Source organism: Bos mutus, chromosome 7 (genome assembly GCF_027580195.1).
Source record: "Bos mutus isolate GX-2022 chromosome 7, NWIPB_WYAK_1.1, whole genome shotgun sequence".
Lineage (NCBI taxonomy): Eukaryota > Metazoa > Chordata > Mammalia > Artiodactyla > Bovidae > Bos > Bos mutus.
Genome location: NC_091623.1, coordinates 45,926,482 through 45,947,077, shown reverse-complemented (window position 1 = coordinate 45,947,077; position 20,596 = coordinate 45,926,482). Strand labels below are relative to the sequence as shown.

Genomic DNA, 20,596 nt, shown 5'->3' with positions numbered 1-20,596 from the left:
TGTACTGGGTCTTCTCACTGGGTACCTTGTAAGTATCTCGCATTCAGCCAGTCTGAAGCACAGGTCCCAGTTCCTCACCCTGAGATCAACTTCTTCATCAGCATGGCAGGGGAATGGCTGCACCATCATTCTGCTCCCCAGGTCCCCAAACCTCGACTCATTCTCATCACTTCTCTTCCTTCACCCCACATGTCCAGTTCATCCAGTTGTCCTGTAGGCTCAGACTTCAGAATGAACCCAAACCTGCCCAGCACTCCTGTGGGTCCTGCCAGCTCCTTCCTGGATCCTTCCCTGGCCTTCCACCACTTACATTCCCGCCCTAAACATCCCTGCTCCCCTGGGCAGCCTCAGAGAGATCCTTAAAATGATAAATCAGAGATTCTTAAAATGACGCTGAGCTCAGCACAGTGCAGTCACCCCTCCCCACCTCCAACCTGGGCAGTTGGGGCATCAGAGAGAGGTCTGGCATGGGGTTTGTGGGTGAAGATGAGGCCTTGTTGGTCACAAAATGCCCATGGAGTCTCTGGTCCTCCTGGGTCTCTGTTCTGCCCCCACGGGCTGAGGTCTCATCTCTCCCTCTCCGTCTCCTTCTCTCAGTCTCTCTCTGCATCTCAGACTCCTCCCCATATCCCCTAGGCTCTTTATAACCCTTGCTATCTCCCACCTCTCTCACTCTGCTCCAGCCACACCAGCCTCCTTGGTTTTCCTCCAACACACCAGACACAGTCACACTTCAGGGCCTTTGCATCTGCTCTGCCCTCTGTCTCGAACCTCCCTCCCCAAACTCTCCCCATGCCTGTTTCCTTCTCTTTCCTTGGGTCTCAGCTTCTGTGTTGCCTCCACCAGGAGGAGGCAGTTACCTTCTCCTCCACCATTTCTATCATGGGACCCTTCCTGTTTTCCTCCTAATTTTCCTTGATTTTCTCTGTGCATGCTTATTTTCATTTCCAATTCTCGAGTTAGGGACCATGTCACTTTGTTGGAACCTGTTGACAAGAGTAGTTCCCAGCATCCAGATGGCGCCAAGAAATGTTTGCTGGATAAACTGATTGACATCTGATTCATATCTGTCTCCTCCATGGAGCTTCACTCAGTGCCAGAAACATCACATGTACCCAGTAAGGACTGGAAATTTATCTGAAGACCAAACAGTGTTGCCCTGTGTGGGGATTCTAGAAGCAGCTCTGTTCATTCCCCACTAGAAAGCTGAGCTCAGCAGATGCTGTGGAGGAGGAATTTTCTTATTCAAGGCCCAAACCTCTCCACAGCTTCTCTTGGCACCAGGGATTGGAAAGTTTTAATAAGAGCAGAGTCTCTGGGGACGGCCAGGAGCTTGGATGGCTGGGAGGGATGTGTGTGTGCATTTGGTGGAGTGGGGAGAGGGGTGGGTGCACTCTTCACAGATATGTGTGTCTATATGTGTGTGTTGCACTTTTCACCAGTCTGTGAGCTATCTCCCGTCGCCTCTCTTTCAACAGTTTTTATCTATGGATTTCATAGGATGGTGGAGAGAAAGTGAGACATCGGAAGCTACGTGAGAGATGGAGGGAGAGATAGATAAAGAGTGGAAGGGAGTTTGCAAAATTCATGAATGTAGATGCACAGTGAGCAGAGTCAGGGAAAGAGGGAACCACAGAGAAGAGAGGGCAAGAGAAAGACAGCAGGGCATAATTAAGTGGGGAGATGAGATAGCTCAGATAAATAGCTTTGGAATGAGCCAAGTTGTTGCTGGGAGCGAAATGGGACACCGGGGCTTAAAAATTAATTGGATCTGAGTGATCAATTTATCAGGGTCTTTGGCAAAAGGACAGAGATCAGGGATGGGTGAGAGAGAATAAGAGAGACCAATGGGTATCAAACATATTAAGAGAACATAATTCACACTAACAAATTAAAGGTAAAGAGTTACATAGTTATCCTGACTGATGTAGGAAATGCAGTTGCTAAAATTCACCACCTGTTCATGATAAAGAAAAATCTTTTTTTTTTTTAAAGAAAAACATTTTAACACACTGGAAATAGAAGTAGATCTCCTTTATTTGATTTTCTATTAAAAACCCATAGCAGGTATCATATTTAATGGTAACTGTTGAAATGTTTTCTTTCAAATGCAGAACAAGGGAAGGATGCCTGTTACCATGGTGTCTGAGATTGTGCTGAAGTACCTGACCTGTATGGTAGGCTAGGAAAAAGAAATGAAAGGCCAAAGGACTGGAAAGGAAATGAAAGTGTCTTTATTTACAGATGACATCTTTGTGTAGAATGAAAATCTCAAAGAATCTGCAGATCTATTTCTTGGATTTACAGAAGGTTAATAAAGTTTCTTAGATACTTGAGCCAATTGCATTTTAAACTCCTATGATTAACAGGTAAAAAAAAAAAAAAAGTAACCTAAAAAGGCCACTTATTCATAGCATCAAACATACAAATTACCTAGAAATAAATCTGAAAAACAAAGACATGGAAGATTTATGGAGGAAGTTGTCAGCTTTATTGAAAGACAGACGGATGGAAAGACCTTTATTCACACTTCGGATGAGTCAATATGAGGAAAGATTCTTCCCTTATTTGGTTTATAGATTCATGCAATTTCAATCTAAGTCCCAACTGGATTTCTCCACAGAACCCAACAAGCTGAGAGAAAAAGAATAATCTGGATGCTCTGAAGATGAAAGAATGGCATTATTAGCAGATATCAAGGACAGGCATAAAGTTCTGTAACAGTGACAGATGGTCCCAGGACAGAAGAAGGAGCCAGAACAGACCCCAGGTGGGACAGATATCCTGCAGCACTGTGTACTCTGGTTGCTCTGTGTCTGCTATGAAGTCCACACTTGTTCAAAAACTTGCTTTGTGACCGTTTCATTAAAGAATGTTGGGACAATTGATTATCCACATTGGAAAAAATATACACAATTGGACTTTATCTCACTCCACACTCCCAAATCAGTTCCAAGAGAGATCAAAATGCTGCTGCTGCTGCTAAGTCACATCAGTCGTGTCCGACTCTGTGCGACCCCATAGACGGCAGCCCACCAGGCTCCCCCATCCCTGGGATTCTCCAGGCAAGAACACTGGAGTGAGTTGCCATTTCCTTCTCCAATGCATGAAAGCAAAAAGTGAAAGTGAAGTCGCTCAGTCATGTCCGACTCTTAGCGACCCCATGGACTGCAGCCTACCAGGCTCCTCCATCCATGGGATTTTTCCAGGCAAGAGTACTGGAGTGGGGCACCATTGCCTTCTCTGAGAGAGATCAAGACTTGACTGTAAATGACAAGGCCTAGGATATAGAAGATGCTATGAAAATATCTTTCTGATCCTGGGACAGGAAAGAATTCCTTAAACAAGACATAATGTCTGTTCATCACAAGAAAAGAAATCTGTCACTATGTATAGTGATGGATGTTAACTAGACTCTGCATGATGAGCATTTCAAAATGTGTGCAAATATCAAATCATTATGTTGTACATCTGAAACTAATATAATGTTATATGTTGATTATGCCTCAAAGAAAAAAGTGTGCTTACTGTAAAGGTAAATATTGATCAAGTGGAAGAATTTAAAATTTAATCCATAGAGACAGAAAACAGATTAATGGTTGCCAGGGCCTCAGGGGAGAGGGGAACGGGGAGTGCCTGCTGATAGGGATGGGGTTTCCTTTTGGGGTGATGGAAATGTTTTAGTTCTAGATAGAAGTAGTACTGTTTTTTCCAGTGGTCATATATGGATGTGAGAGTTGGACTATAAAGAAAACTGAGCACCAAAGAATTGATGCTTTTGAACCGTGGTGTTGGAGAAGACTCTTGAGAGTCCCTTGGACTGCAAGGAGATCCAACCAGTCCATCCTATAGGAAATCAGTCCTGAATATTCATTGGAAGGACTGATGCTGAAGCTGAAGCTCCAATACTTTGGCTACCTGATGCGAAGAACTGACTCATTTGAAAAGACCCTGATGCTGGAAAAGATTGAGGGCAGGAGGAGAAGGGGATGACAGAGGATGAGATGGTTGGATGGCATCACCGACTCAATAGAGATGAGTTTGAGTGAACTCCGGGAGTTGGTGATGGACAGGGAGGCCTGGCGTGCTGCAGTCCATGGGGTTGCAAAGAGTCGGACACGACTAGCAACTGAACTGAACTGAACTGAGTAGTGCCTGCACAACATTGTGACTATACTAAATGCCACTGAACTGTCCACTTTAATATACGTAAATGGTAAATTTTGTGATTATTTTATGACAATAAGATAAAGGAATTTAAAATTAAGAGCTTCTTAGAAACTTCCACTCACCACTTCCATTCACCACTTCAGTTCAGTCAGTTCAGTCGCTCAGTCGTGTCCGACTCTTCTCGACCCCATGAATCGCAGCACGCCAGGCCTCCCTGTCCATCATCAACTCCCGGAGTTCACTCAGACTCACGTCCATCGAGTCAGTGATGCCATCCAGCCATCTCATCCTCTGGTGTCCCCTTCTCCTCCTGCCCCCAATCCCTCCCAGCATCAGAGTCTTTTCCAATGAGTCAACTCTTCGCACGAGGTGGCCAAAGTACTGGAGCTTCAGCTTCAGCATCATTCCCTCCAAAGAAATTCCAGGGCCCATCTCCTTCAGAATGGACTGGTTGGATCTCCTTGCAGTCCAAGGGACTCTCAAGAGTCTTCCCCAACACCACAGTTCAAAAGCATCAATTCTTCGGTGCTCAGCCTTCTTCACAGTCCAACTCTCACATCCATACATGACCACAGGAAAAACCATAGCCTTGACTAGACGGACCTTTGTTGGCAAAGTATGGTCTCTGCTTTTGAATATGCTATCTAGGTTGGTCATTACTTTCCTTCCAAGGAGTAAGTGTCCCTCCCCACGAGTCTGGGCTGGGCTTAGTGATTTGCTTACAAATGACAGAGCAGGGAAAGGTGAAAACGATAGCTTGAGAGTGGATAAACTTGGCAGATAACACCTTACCCAGGTGATCAAAATTAACATGCTCTGTGACATCATTGGCCATCAGGGACCTCCGGTATGAAATGATGTGGAGGGAACCCCAGCTCTGTGGTCTTCCTCCCGAACCCGATAACCCCAGTCTAATCATGAGAAAATATTAGATGAACCCAGATCAGGGGGTTTTCATCAAAATACCTGGCCAGTGCTCTTCAAAATTATCAAGGCCATGAAAAATGAGGCAAAAGAAACTCACAGAAAGGAGGAGATCAAGGAGATAAGATGACTAAATGCAACACAGGAGCCTGGATTGGATCGTGGACCAGAAAGAGACTATTAGTGGAAAAACTAGTGAAATATAAAGTTTGCAATTTAGTTAACAATAAGTGAATAATAAATGCCAATGTTGATGTTTTAGTTTTGACATATGTATCTTGTAGGGCCTTCCAGGTGGTACAGTGGTAAAGAATCTGCCTGCCAAAGCAGGAGATGCAAGAGACGCAAGTTCTATCCCTGGGTCGGGAAGATCCCCTAGAGTAGGAAACAGCAACCCACTCCAGTATTCTTGCCTGGAAAATTCCATGGACAGAGGATCCTGGTAAACTACAGTCCATGAGGTACAGAGAGTCAGACATGACTGAGCAACTGAGTATGATGTACCTTGTAACCATATGTAAGATGTTAATATTGGTGGAGGCTGGATGAAGGATATGCAGAAATGCTCTGTGCTTTTTAGAGCTCTGTACTTCTGCAGCTTTTTTATACATCCAACATCTTTCCAAAATAAAAAGGTTATTTTAAAAATTAAGAGCTTCTGTTGAGAAAATGACACCATGAATAGAATAAAAACAAGCCACAAAATTGGAGATTTTTACAACACATGAAACCAACAACAGATTCATAACTACAAATCAATAGGAAAAGACCATCGTATTTTTTAAATAAAAGACTTCAACAGGCATTTCACCCTCATAAGAAACCAAAAAATTACATAAAGTGTTCTACTTTATGAGCAATCGGAAAGCTAATCAAGACCAAAATGAGGCACCATTTCACCCTTTCTATTTTGGAACAATTCAAAAACCCAGACAACTCAAAGTGTTGGCAAGGATGTGGAACAGTCAGATGCTTATATGATGCTATTGCAATGTAGATTGCTGAAGCCACATCAAAACAAGTTGAATATTATTTCATGAAGCCAAGTATGTAGGTGTTTTATGATCAAGATATCACTACTCGCGTGTACCAGCCTACATTTCTGAGAATGGTTATAAAAGCTGTGTTTGTGATAATCCCAGTGGGCAAACAACCTTAAAGTTCACCAACTGGAAGGTAGATAAAGATGTACTAATCAGGAACTTCTCTGGCAATCCAGGATTAAGACTCCTCGCTTCCACTGCAGGGGGAATGGGTTCGATTCCTGGTTGGAGAACTAAGATCCTGCATTCCATATAATTAAATAAACAAATACTTTAATAAAAATGTAATAGGTCAGAGGAATACTATACAGCAGTGAAAATGCATGCTCTACAGCTAACCACAGAAACTCAGATGAATATCAGTAAAATCATGTTGCACACACACACAAAGTTATAAGAATGTGAGTTTCATTCTAGTTGTGTCAAGTAAAAAATATACAAACCGGAACCATGATAAATATGTGGTAAAACTATGAGGAAAAGTAGGAGAATGAAAAACAAATTCAACATAGTTCATCCTTCAGAGCCGAGACAATAGATTGGGGAGGGGCAGCGGCCCACAGGATCTTCCACTGTGATGATACTGTTCTGTATTCAAGCACCTGTCATTGCTGCTCCTTATTCCTCATGCTTGCTCCTTGGAAGAAAAGCTACGACAAACCTAGACAGCGTATTAAAAAGCAGAGACATCACCTTACCGACAAAAGTCCATATAGCCAAAGCTTTGGCTTTTCCAGTTGTATTGATGTGAGAGTTGGACCATAAAGAAGGCTGAATGTTGAAGAACTGAGGCTTTGGGGCTCTGGTGTTGGAGGAGACTTTTGAGAGTCCCTTGGACTGCACGGAGATGGGATCAGTCAATCTTAAAGGAAATCAATCCTGAATATTCATTGGAAGGACTGAAGCTGAAGCTCCACTACTTTGCCCACCTGATTTGAAGCACTGACTCATTAGAAAAGACCCTGATGCTGGGAAAGATTGAAGGCAGGAGAAGGGGATGATATGGCAAGATGGTTGGATGGCATCACTGACTCAATGGACATGAGTTTGAGCATGCTCTGAGAGATGGTGAAGGACAAGGAAGCCTGGTGTGCTTCAGTCCATGGGGTCACAAAGAGTCAGACACGACTGAGTGACTGAACAACAACAAAGTCCTTACCTATGGTTAATGGGTATGGAATAAAAAATGTTAAGGCAATGAGAATCACAACAATGGTTAATGTTATACATTACTATCCCAAGTGCTTTCAGGTGTTAACTTATACAGTATATCCTGCAACTCTGTGAAGGAGTTCCTGTTACCTCTGTTTTACAGGCAGGGAAACTGAGGCAGAGTGGTCACATGACCTGTCTGAGGTCATGCTGGTGATTACAGGCAGAGTTGGGTTTTGAACACAGGCTTCACTAACTCCATATACATCTTGTGTTGATGAAGTTCCTTCATGTATGCTGGGGGCTGGGGACTCTCTGGGGCTCAGCCTCTGGGACTGTTCTAGGTACTGGCATTACGGAGTGAACAGGTTTGTTGGCCACCAGCTCACTTGGAACTGCCGGGTCAGATGTGTGGAGAGAGATGGTGAGCAGAGCTATGCTGGGGTCAGGGCCCAACCAGAGGAAGAGTTGGAATCCAGGGGAGTCCAGAAAGGTGAAGTCAGGGCTCAGTTTGGGGGAATTAGGTAAGGCTTTCTGGAGAAGGGTATATTCAAACTGGGCATTGATGGATGAATAGGAGTTGCCAGTTACACAAGGGAGTGAAGGATGGAATCCAGTCCAAGTATGTGCAAAGATCCACAGGCTGAGCAAAACAGGGACACAGAGAGAGACCTAAACAGGACGTGGCGGAGACACAGAGAGACTGGACAGAGGCACAGAGGGAGACACATTACCGAGAGAGACCGGGAGCCAGAGAGGAGAACAGAGAGACAGAGGCAAAGAGACAGAGAAATAGAGATACTCAGAAAGAGCAGAGAGACAGCCAAGATCTTGAGGTTGAGGGCTAAAGGAGAAACGAAAACACGTAGAATCAGAAGGGAATCTGCGTGGTGGCCGCCCTCAGCCCCCACCTGCTCCGGCCCTTTAAACCCCACCCCCACCCCTCGAGCTCGCTGCGCCCTCGCCCCATCAGGCGTCCGTGGGCTCCGCCCGCCAGGCTCACATCAGCACCACGTCAGGAGCTGTCCGCGCCCCCGGTGCTGAACCAAGATGGCCGGCGGCGGAGGCCGGGCCCCGGCGTGAGCTGAGCGAGCGCGGGCTGCAGCCCCCGCCATGCCCCACCCCAGCGGCAGCTAAACCTGACCTGACAGAGCCGGCCCGCCGGCGACTCTGGAGACATGTCTCTGCTTTGCGTTGGAGGTAGGAGGCGAGGCTGCGGGACGGGGAGCGATGTGGACCCTAACTGGGCTCGGGGTCCGTGTGGATGCGGCTGGGCTCCTGAGGGGGTGACCCGCGTACACGCGGCTGGACTTCTGAGGGGGTGGCCCTTGTAGAGAAGTCAGGGTGCCTGAGAAGGTGATCAGTGTAGACACAGCTGGGCCCTCAAGGGGTGCTGGTTGCCGCTGTTGGGGTCGTGTGGACATGGCTGAACGCGGAGGCCCGTGTGGACGCGGGCAGGGGTTCGGGGCTCCATCTGGAAACGGTCTAGTCTGGGTTGCCTGTGTTGAACAAGTTATTATAGGGTTCGTGTGGAAGGAGCTATAGTTCGAATGAATCCTGCAGGGTCCTTGGAAGGAGTCTTGGACTGTGGGCTGGGCTGCGGACCCGCCTCGGAATTCGGAGGAGTGCAGGGGGAGCGGTCTCCAAGCCCTGGGCGTGTAAGATTTGGGTAGAGGGGCTTGACTGTTAGGACTACCGGTGCGCTCTAGGCACTCCTCACCCTGGGAGTGGAGCGGACTGGGGGAGGAGGCCGGGGAGACCCCTTCCAGCATCCTAAGAGAGCTGTGATGGAGGGGTCTGGAGGCGCTTTTCCAGTTACCTCTTTGGTTTCCCTAGTGGGGGCTGGGGGAGTCGCCTGAGGGCCTCACCCTCTCAGCCCTCTTTGGCCCCACGGAACAAACACCTATCCGACCTTCTCCGCAGGGAGCCGACCCCTTGGAAGTACAGTAGCCCCCTGCACCCCTCACGGCCCATCCTCACCTCACCCACTTTGCGCTGGAGGGAGGGAGGAAGGGAGAGGTGGGGTGGAGCTATTTTGGGGCCAGAACGCCATCTGCACCGAGGCCCACGCCCAGGCCCACGCTCTGCGTTTGGGTGGGTGGAGTGAGAGATTCCGGAGGGGCATGACTCCTTCCGCCCCAACCCGCCGCCGCACCCCTGAGGCAGGGTAGGGGAGAAGCCAGCCCACCTGGACCAAGGCGCCTGGGGCACTCCTGAGTTCTCAGCAGGGGGCCTTGGCGGCAGGGGTGGTGGCCCAACCAGGGTTCAAGGCTTATAGAGAGCTCAATCTTGGGTTTTAAGTACCGAGGTCCACCTCCCCTCACTTCTACTCCCTTCCAGAAGGCTGAGGTGGAAGGAGGTGTATTGGCCAAGCCTGAGCCAGCAGGCTTCAGGACACCTTAGGCAGCCCGGAGTGTGATGTGTGTGTGTGTGTGTGTGTGAAAGAGAATGAGAGAGAGAAATCTAGAGATGGGGAGAGAGAGAGAGAGAAGGATGATGAACCCCGGCCTTCTGGACCCTGGTGGGAAGGCCCGGGAGCCGGGAACCGCCCCCGCTGCCCCTCCCCCTTTCTCCCCTCCCCCTGTGCTGTGACTCTCCATTCACAAACCCAGCCCCGCCCGCCCGCTCCCCGCCGCGGTGGCTTCCCGTGTACTGCTAGCGCGGGGCTGTGCTGGCGTGGACGCGGGTGTTCTTAAAGGGACAGGTGCCTCCTTTCCTTGAACTCATTCCTGACGGGCGGGGCTGGTGGTGGGCGAAGGGCCGGTAAAATCAAAAGTCAACTCGTTCAGCCCTTAACCTAAGGAGTTAGGAGAGTCGAGAGGCGGAGCAGACCACCATGCATCCCTCACAGTCTAGGCCCAAGGGGAGGGGGAGGTGAACATCCAAACCCCCTACTGGCCCCTCTCCCCTCCTCTGAACTGCCTAACACTTGAGAGGGGATAGCCCTGGAGGAGGGGGTCAATGGGGGTTCCTGGCTGACTCCTCCAAGCTCACTCTCCTCTGCCCCCTAGCCCCATCTCTTCTCTGAAATCTCACCCTTAACTCTGATGCAAACTGGAGTCTTGGCTACAGGGGTGGTGTGAAGCGGAGACAATAAGAGGGGTGAGAAAGAATTGTATTGGATGACTTTGTGGAACTTATAGGGAAGGAGTCAGCAGAGTAGAGGGGGCTCGCTGGGAGGAGTAAGAAAGGGGATGAGGTGGGAAGTAGAGCCCTGAGGTGTAACACGAACAGCTGATGCTGGGAAAGGCTGTGTGTGTGGGGGGGGGGGAGTAGGGGGGTGACAGGGAGAAGCAGGGAGAGAAAGAATTGCTGAATGGAGTGGGGGTGATGCCCAGAGTGGGACGTCTTGAAGGCTGAGGGGGAAGGGGGAAGGATCAGGGCTTTCCTTGGATCTGAGTTCATCCTCAGAGTTGAGGAAATACCTGCCCCTGACCCAGGGACCCACCCATGTTTGCCCACACCGACACACACTGGGGCCAGTACATCCATGCTCAGGCTTGCCTGCCTTGTGTGAACAGAAGTGCTTAGGATTCACCAAGTCTCTATGAAGACCATGTGCCTGTGACTGTGCATTCATGGACACATGTGCAGATTTGCATGCCTATTGACACACACATACATATACACTGGACACAGTCTGTGCCACGGACATGGTCCCCATGATACAGGCATGTGTATCTGTACACACACACACACACACACACACACACAGATATATCCACACATGTTTGATGCATGTTTAGAGTATCCATGTCACCTAAATATCAACACATGCCCTAACACTCAGTCCTGTACCTATGTATACCTGTTAGGGCCCAAATCACAAAAGACACACATGTACACAAGAGTACATGCCAAGGCCATATATGTACACACATGATAACCCTTCCCTGGACTTTCAAAGCTGTCACTTTGAGCAGGTGGCTGATGCTGCACGCACACACACACTAGTATATGTAGCTTCAGAGGAGTCTGCACGTGTATGCAAGTAAACAAAAATACACATGCTATACAATTGCATAGTGCATACACACACACACACAACAGGTGTTTGTATTTAAGATATCACTCAAAAGCCTGCACATACCTAAGCTCACACCAGCATGTCCCACATACAGCCACACCGCACTCCACAGCACATATGTGCAGGCCCTCACCTGCACTCAGATGGTGCACATGTGTAATTATCCCACCACACATGTACACACACACACTCATGTACACTCACTTGCCTGCCCTGGTAACGAGCAAATACACATTCAAGCACACACAATGCAATTCTTGTGTGCATATCCTGAACTTACATATGGGAGACTACCCTGTATAGACCTGGCCTCTGTCCCCTCTCATTTCATTATGTAGAGCCCCATTGCCCCTCCCCAACCTTAATTCACTTTCTAAGTCTTGGCAGAGTCCCGAGGCTGCTAATAGTAAGTGCCACTTAACTCCTTTGTGAATTTATTCATATATTTACTCAGCAAGCATTGAGTACCCACTATATGCCAGGCACTGGTCCTGGCTCTTAGAACCTGGCCTTACTCCTGGCCTCATGCTGGTGGAGTCAGATTGGGAGGGATGGGGAGCTAAGGAGAAGGGTTTCCATGGCCCTTTTCCTCTGGCAAGCCTACCCCATTCCTATCATCACCATTTGCCTGTGTCTCAGAAGATGAGGGGAAACTGAGAAGAGGGATCTTGCTCTAGGTGGAGGGCATATGCAAAAACATGATGGTAGTACTTTGGTTCCAGACCTCCCTATATGCCTTGTGGCATTTTGTTAGGCCACTCAGTGTTTAAAAGGCTTCATAAATATTTGATGACTGAATGTTGCATATAAATTAACAATGCATTTGAAGGTGAGTTTGCCTCACAACTGATAATGATATCTACAACAAGTTCCATCTATCCAGCATTCCACAGGCATAGTTTTTAGGACTTTTATGCCCATTCCCCACTTTAATTCTCAGAGCAACCCATATTACAGATGAGGAAAACTGAGGCTCATGGAAGTTCAACAACTTGCCTGGTGCCACAGAGTCAGAGGTGTAGCTGCCTGACTCCACAGTCTACTAGGAGTGAAGGGTGAAAGTCAAGGCTACCCTCAGCCTTCAGGACCTGGAGACACCTAAGTCCTTGCCATGGGGTGAGAATCTGTCTCAGGTTCATCCTTTTCCTTCATCCACTCAGTAAACAGACACATCATGATTTCCCCATTCATCATGGCTGTTCCCCTGCCTCTCTCCCAGGAAGCTTTCACAAATCTCTCTGCCTCTTGCTGCCCTGTTTCTGATACCATCCAGCCAGGGGGTGGGGGAACTGCATCTGGGTATTTGCTTCTACCACCCTCTTAGGCTGCCTCTGGGTTTGGCTCTGATTCATCTTCAGGGCTGCAATCTCAGCTATCTACCTATCTTGCACCTCACTTTCCTCCTGCATACAATGGGTTTCCTCTGTGAATTTATTTTATTTTTAGATTTATCAACTTACCTGTGAGGTGCTGACCAGGACATCCTGAGTCCAGAAGGCCTGGGTTTGAATCCCCAAATCCACCACTTCCTGGAAAGTCCCATAACTTTTTCATTCCTCAGTGTGTCTATCTGTAGAATGGGCACACTAATAGCGTACACTGCCTAGATTTACTGGAACTGTCCAGTCAGATGAGGCATGGAGAGATACTGGCATGATTCATGGCTTCTGGAAAGTTTCAATAAGTGTGAGCCAAAGGCAGGAAAAATCAATGACGGTGTTTTTATTAATGGGGACTAAAAGCTCCGTGAGTGTAGGACATTTCCTGAGAGCTCACTGCGTTCTCAGGCCTGAGGATGGCTCAGTGATACACAGAGGGGGCAAAAGAAGTACCAATTCTTGGAAGTACTTGGGTAGGGATGAAAAGTTCAGCACCGCGGACAGTTCAGAGAGGAGCCATAGATTTCAGCACCGTGGACAGCACGGTTCCGCGTCACTGGACCCGCTCTCAGTGCTGGACTGCTGGAGGAGGCAATGACGTCATTCTTTCAATGACCAGTATTTAATAAGCACCTACTATATGCCAGACACAGTTCTAAGTGGTGCTTGGTAAGCAACACTGACTATCTGTCAAGGTTCTTGGTGTGTTTTTTTCACCTATGGCTTCAATTGGGTTCTGGCTTATTTCTGTCCATGGATGATGAGAGTCCTCATTTATTCTCTCCCAGATGCCAAGTCAGAGGGACCAATGTCCTCATCACAAAGCCCATGTCTGCTACAAACATTGCATATTAAATACCAGACTTCCTAGAATCTAGTTTTGAATTCTCTATGCTTCCCTTCTACCATGTGTAGTGTCTTCTGACACCCAATAAGCACCTCCTGTGGGTGGGCTTTTGGAAAGTGAAAGTCGCTCAGTTGTGTCTGACTCTTTGCGACCCCATGGACTATACAGTCCATGGAATTCCTCTGGCCAGAATACTGGAGTGGGTAGCCTTTCCCTTCCTTAGGGGATCATTCCAACCTAGGGGATTGAACCAGGGTCTCCTGCATTGCAGGTGGATTCTTTACCAACTAAGCTATCAGGGAAGAACCTCCTGTGGGTGGGCTTTTAGCCGCTTCCATTGATGGCTGGAACTCTCTATTCCTCCACTCCCACCACCAGGCCTGGCAGGTTAATGGACCCCAAGGACTGGAGTCTATCTCAATTAGAATCCAGAGTCATCTAGGCCAGTGTGTTCTCAGGCCTGAGGATGGCTCAGTGATACACAGAACCTGTGCATCTGACTACCCACCCCTCCATTCCCCTCCCCTTTCCTGTGTCCCCTCCCCCATTGTGAGCCGCCTCCAGCTCTCTGAGTCCCCATCCCTTAGTCCCGCACCTTCCTCCTCCTTACCTCATACCCTATTCCCCCGCATCCAGGGTACACTTAAAATTCAACCAAATAATAAAGATACTAGTGATGGTAATAATAATAGGAACAACAGTATAATAATGGTAATGCTAATAATGAAGAAGAAAGGGGAGAAGACAGAAGAGAAAGGAAGAAGAAACTGAGACCAAGCAGGGCCATTTTCTAGATACAGAAACTGAGGCCCAGAGCCTGGCAGTGCCAATGCCTTGCTCCCACCGCCACCGGCTCTGCCCCCGGCAACAACTGCCTGTGCAACGACATTAATCAGCCAGCGCCGATGGGCGCTGGGGGGTGGGGTGGGCAGGGACCGAGGAGTCCGCAGGCTGCTGACCTGGACGTGACGCGGTATCTCCAGCCCGCCTGTCAGTGGGCACCTCCCCCACTCAGCACTCCCCGCGGTCGCGTAGCTCACGCCCTCGGCGCCCACGTTATAAATAGCCCGGTGCTTGTGACCAGGAGCTCGCGAAGGAGGGGCGGCGCTTCCGCCCTGGTGACCCCGATACCGCGGGCAGGAGGAAGGCGGCGGGGCGGAGATGTGATGACAATGACTCGGTTCGCTGGCTGACGGGGAAGAGAGATGGGGAGAGAGCCGTGACTCTTTCTCGGAGCCCCTGCCTCCAAGCCCTCTCTTCCTACAGAGCCCCTCCCCCAGGCTACCCGCCCCTCCATTCCCCTCCCCCTTCCTGTGTCCCCTCCCCCATCGTGAGCCGCCTCCAGCTCTCTGAGCCCCCATCCCTTAGTCCCCTACCTTCCTCCTCCTTACCTCATACCCTATTCCCCCGCCATGAGCTTCCTACTTTGAACCCCCTTCTCTGATTCTCCATTCTTCTCTGAACTCCATCTCCCACCCTGAGTCTGACCCTCCTCCCTCTGAGTCCCCATGATGAACCAACACTGATGTCCTCACCCTGGATTTTCTGAAGGGGCCTGGGGCCCTGCTGTTAGAGCTAGAGCTCTCTGACAATCTCCCACTGCCAGTGGACCCCAGCTGAGCCCTTTACGCTCTGGCCTAGAAAGGATTAGGGAGAAGGGAAGGGAGAGAGACTGAGGGACTAGGAACAAGAGAGACAGAGACAGAGAGAGAAAGGGAAGAAGACAGACAGAAAGATGACAGGAGTGGAGAGACACAGAATTGGAAGGAGGGAGCAGGGAGAGACCTTCTTCCTGGAGGAGAGGATGTAGGACAGACCTTGGACAACTTGCTTCCCCTCTGAGACCTGCCCCTCCTAGAACTGCAGGGACCCAGGTTGGGTCAGACACCAGTGAGCTCCTCTGATCCCCCAGGGCCAGGCACCTACCCCACTCTGGTACCTGCTCCCAACTTTTCTTTCCCAACCCTGCCTCTCCTCTCTGCAGCATCTCCCCTGCCTGCCCTCCCTAGTGCAAATCTGTGTGTCTCTTTCTGTCTCTCTGTGTCTCTGTCTGTCTGATTCTCATGTCTTATCGCCCCTCACTTCTTCTCGCTCATTTTCCTTTCTCTCCTGTTGATGCCCCTGTGTGTGCCTTTCTGAGCCTCTGTGTCTCTCCCATCCTTCTCCCTCCCCATCCTCCCCGTGCACCCTCCTCCCCCATTACAGAGTCATTAGGTTTGCCAGCTGAAGCTCCCCCAGGAGGGAGGCCTGGAGCTCCTGCTGGGCACAGTCCTAAGTGCCCCTAAGCCTCACTCAGTCCCAGGGGTGAGGGGCTAGGTGGGTGGGCTCTCTGTAGTCCGGGTGGGGCTGAGGGTATGAGAGGGGGCATGTGGGACAGGGGGAGGGACCTTGTGGGAGAGAGAACTTTGCATGTGCAGTTATGTGCCTCAAGTGGGAAGATTTTGGATGCGGAAGAAAGAGACAGAGAGGGAGAGACGGAGATGGAAGCCCATAGAGGGGGTTTCACTTGCCCAGAGTCACACAGCACCATAGTCTGAATCCAGCTCCACCTGACTCCATGCTGAACCAGGGCTCAACTTTCCTAATGCCCAGTCAAGGGCTCTATCTGCCTTCTACTTTCCAAAACCAAATCCAGGTATAGTGGGCATTTGCATTTAAAATCTGGGTCTTAGGGTGATGGTGGTGTTGGTATAGGAAGGCGCTCATTCCCTCTTCTGCTCTGCAACTCTGGGGAGCTCACTCAGTGCTTCTGGGCACCAGTTCCCACCCCCACAGTCGATCTGCAATGGGAACAAGTAGTATTTACTGACTAGTGTTTAGAGCCACCCTACTTCCCCAGCCCTTGATGGGAATTCTCTTTTCACTGGCTCCATTCAGGTACTTCTTTGAGAAAGAAATTCAAGTGGTGAGGACAGAGAAATGAAATCCCTATGGGAGATTGAATCCCAGATGGGAGGCCATTGTACTTGCAAGGAAAAAGGCTGAACTTGACTCTCAAAAAAAAAAAAAAAAAAAGGAGAAAGAATAGAAATGCAATTCTGATTGTAGGAATTTATCCTTTAACTTACTTGCACACACTCTTCAAGACATGCAGAGGGTATGAAATGTTACCATTTGTGTAGGAAATAGCACACACGTGCACACAACTGCTGATGCATGGACTATCTGTCTCCAGTCCCACGAGGAACAGCTAATGTTGATTGCATCCTGGAGGGATAGTGAGAACTGGGGTAGAAAGAGCCTCATTTTCATCGTATAATCTTTGGGTTGCTTTGGATTTTGTAAAATATGCATGATTGCTTGCTCAAACAAAAATAGTCTCTTGAAAAGTTTAAAGGGAAAAGGAAATACAGAAACCAGGAGTGAGGCCTCAGTTTGGCAGCAGCTTTTGGGTGGGAGTAGAGAGTAATGGTAGAGAAACACATTGAGGGCAGATGTAGAATCTGGGAGATATTGAAAGTGAAAGTTTAATACCCTGTAAGGAAGTCCAGCAATGAATGAAATTGCTTTGAATCACTTGGGGCTGTGGGGTTATGTAAAATATGAAGAGACTGGACCACCTGGGACCCTGAGGTATATCTGGCTTTGCGCCTTTCACAGTCAAGTAGGGCTGGACAAACTAACAACCTACCTGGCCAGGACTGGGATGTCTCTATGTATACTGCAGCTTCAGCTCTCTGGGTTGATTTTTCTCACCTCTCCCAATCCCTTTTGAATACTGGACTTTAAACCCTGAGAGCATTTGATAGGACACACTGAGCTGGACAGTTAGGGGAGAAGTCTCACTAATCTAACTGGGGGATGGGAATCATTGGAGATTGATTCTCCTTCCTCCTCTACCTCCTTCTCCCCGACTCCCTGGCTCCTTCTAAAGAAATCCTGGAGGGCTTCCTGTAGGAGGTCTCTTCTTTTGAATCTTTGTTCAATTGTGAGTAAAGTCACCACTGGAGGGAGGGAGGGAGCTTTGGGGAAATTTGATGGGGAGGAGGGTGGGGCAGAGAATATTCCCAAGGTCCAAACTTCCTTCCGTCACAGGTCTGCCTGTGCTCATCTGTCTGATGACTTCTCTCTCTCCCACTCATCCCTGCCTCCCTCCTCTCCTTATTTCTCTCCCTCTCGTTGTCTCTGCCTCTGTCTTTATTATTCTCTTTTTTTAATCTGGTCTCTTTATCTGCCTCTTTTGCTCTGTTTTTTGCCTCTCTTCTCTCTCTCTTTCTGCGTCTCTCTCTCTATCTCTCTCACTATGTCTCTATTTTCCTGTGTCTCTCTGTCTCTCTCCTCCCCACCACTCTCCCCGTCTCCCTTCCCTATTTCTGTCTCTCTCCACAGTCAAAAAAGCGAAGTTTGATGGTGCCCAAGGTAAGTACCCTCTATTCCTGTCCTGTCCTGTGTTGCCTGTCTGTCTCTTAGAGAGATGAGGGAGGGTGTCTGAGCCAGTGATGGGGAACTTGGGCTGCACGTCTGCGAGCATCACAGAGAGCATCGGAATTGGTCCGGGGTCCCCCAGCAGTCTTCCCGACCATCCCCTGAAAACCCTAATGGGAATAGGGCTCACCCTGAGCCAGTGGTGCTTCCCAGGATCCTAAGAGATAGGGCAGGGACTCTTAGATTAGGCTACGGGGAACAAAACTGGGACTCAGAGAGGCAAAGGAAATTTCTTATTTCCGTGGATATTGGACGTCATCATTTCTAAGCATAAGGATTAGGCATCCCCAAATTCCCAGTCTCCCTGCACCAAGACCCCACCCTGGTGTGCTCTGAGGCACTGAGGTGGGATTCTGGGGGCTGACCTGGGGGTGGGAGGCACAGAATCACCCCAGTGTATTGGACCTGGGGTGGCCCCCAGAACTCACAGACCCTTGGGGATCATAGTGGGGTCACTGAGAGCTTGGGAAGGGACACAGGGGGGTGCCTGAGCCCCTGCACTGACATCTGCCTTCACTGCCACAGAGAAATTCAACACCTACGTGACCCTGAAGGTGCAGAATGTCAAAAGCACGACTATCGCTGTCCGAGGCAGCCAGCCCAGCTGGGAGCAGGATTTCATGTTGTGAGTCTGCAGTGACTGGAACCTGCATGGCCTCACCCCCTGGCACAGTCAGGCCTGTCACTGGTCCCGCAAGGCACAGCCGGACACTCGGGTGTCGTCTGGGACTCCCCTCCCTCCTCCTTCAGCCCCTTGTCCAGTCATCAGCTTTGCCTCTGAAGCGCTTCTCGAATCCAGTCACTTGCTTTTGTCTCCGAGGCCAGCAGCCAAGTCCCCGCTGCCCGCCAGCCTCCACCCTGGCCTCCTGCTGCCATCCGCCTCCCGCAATCTGTTCTCCTCCAGGCAGCCAGGGGGATATTTTTAAAACTGCAAATCATATCCTGCCACTCTCCAAACTTGCCCCTGGCTTGTGGCTCATCAACCTCGAAACAAAGCCCATATCCCTCCCTGTAGCCCCCCGAGACCTGGTCCTTGTGACCTCACACCAGTATGTGCTCCATTTCTCCTGGCTCACCTGCCCCAGATACACTCACCTCTGCATGGTTCTGCCAACATGTCCAGCTTGTTCCTGCCTGCAGGACCTTTGCTCTTGTCCTCTCTCCATCCCAGCTGGCTCCTTCTGGTCCTTTGGGTCTGAACTGTGTCACCTCCTCAGGGCAGTCCCCTCTGATCACCACCCTCAAACTGTAATTGAAGAGTAGTGTCATGCCTCACCATCAATTGTAATTTTATCCATTTGTGTGACATTTGATACATTTCTGGCCCCTTCCCCTGGACTATGACCTCCAAGAGGGTAACGCCCTATTGGTCTCTGCCCCTGTGACCTCCATGCCAAGCACAGAGGCTGACACATAATAGATGCTCAATAAATATTTGTCTAAAACTGAATGAATTCATGATCTGGACCCTCTTCTCAACCTGGAGCCACTTAAGACCTCCTATTAAGTGAAGTGAAGTCACTCAGTCATGTCCGACTCTTTGTGACCCCATGGACTGTAGCCTACCACGCTCCTCCATCCATGGGATTTTCCAGGCAAGAGTACTCGAGTGGGTTGCCATTTCCTTCTCCAGACCATCTTCCTGACCCAGGGATCGAACCTGGGTCTCCCACATTGTAGGCAGATGCTTTACCATCTGAGCCATCAGGGAAGTCTCTAGGAAGACCTCCTATTACATCCTTCCTACTCTGATGATGGCCAACATCTGCCGTGACCTCTTCCAAGGCGTTGATTAAATCAGTTTTGCCTTATAGCCCTGGGAGAGAGTGTGCTAACACAATCCTCATGTTACAGATGAGGGAACAGAGGACCAGAGGGGCAAAGCCACCTGCTCAGTGTCATATAGCCTCTAGCTGGCAGAGCTGGAATGGGGACCCGGCAGCCCTCAACCCCTGAGCAGAGGCTGGCTGGAGACTGTGGGAGGCCATGGGAGAATCCAGAGTTGGGATTCTGGAGCAAGGGGGCACTTAGAGAAGGGGAGGAAGGTGCTAGTCCTACAATTTAGGGGAAAGGTGAAGGGAGAGGGAAACAATAGTCCTCAACTTCCCCTAAAGCCAGTTACTGAATGACCAGGTATATTCAAGGAGAACATTCCTTAAGATGAATCTTTGGTAAATTGGTAGATTCAGTGAATTGGACATTCATGAAGATTTTCCCCCCAAATCTCTACATTTCCTGCAGGGAAAGTGCTTAGAGGTGGGATCATTCATATGCTTAAGGGTGTCCCCGTATGATTGGAGAGGGATGACACTGGGAAGGATGAATTGCCCTTATCATGGGAGTAATAGGGAGCCATGGAGGGTGTTGGAGCCTCTTCCTCACTTAACCAGCATTCTCAGGGTCTGAGGGCTAGAGGAAGGGCCAGGTGAATTGAAGGTACATGTAATACTTGTCCCCACTCCTTCTTTCCCAACTTGGAATCCTGATTCTGCTGTGACACCCTAAGCATGTAACTTAGCCCTCTGGCCTCAGTTTCCCTCTGTAGAACAAGAACTACTGTGTCACCTTCCTGGCTGGCACTCATTCAGACCTGGGTTTGCATTCCAGTTGGTCATGTGTCCAAAGGCTA

At 49.3% G+C, this 20,596-nt stretch overlaps 1 protein-coding gene across 1 annotated transcript in view; it reads left to right on the top strand.

Moving 5' to 3' along the window:
* The first annotated feature begins 2,138 nt into the window (after positions 1–2,138).
* UNC13A (unc-13 homolog A) overlaps positions 2,139–20,596 on the top strand; it is a 75,534-nt gene continuing 57,076 nt past the window's right edge. The window contains exons 1-5 of the mRNA XM_070374703.1: positions 2,139–2,177; positions 8,263–8,489; positions 9,295–9,383; positions 17,872–17,901; positions 18,493–18,592. Coding sequence (XP_070230804.1) covers positions 2,139–2,177; positions 8,263–8,489; positions 9,295–9,383; positions 17,872–17,901; positions 18,493–18,592 — 485 coding nt within the window. The remainder of the gene's footprint in view (positions 2,178–8,262; positions 8,490–9,294; positions 9,384–17,871; positions 17,902–18,492; positions 18,593–20,596) is intronic.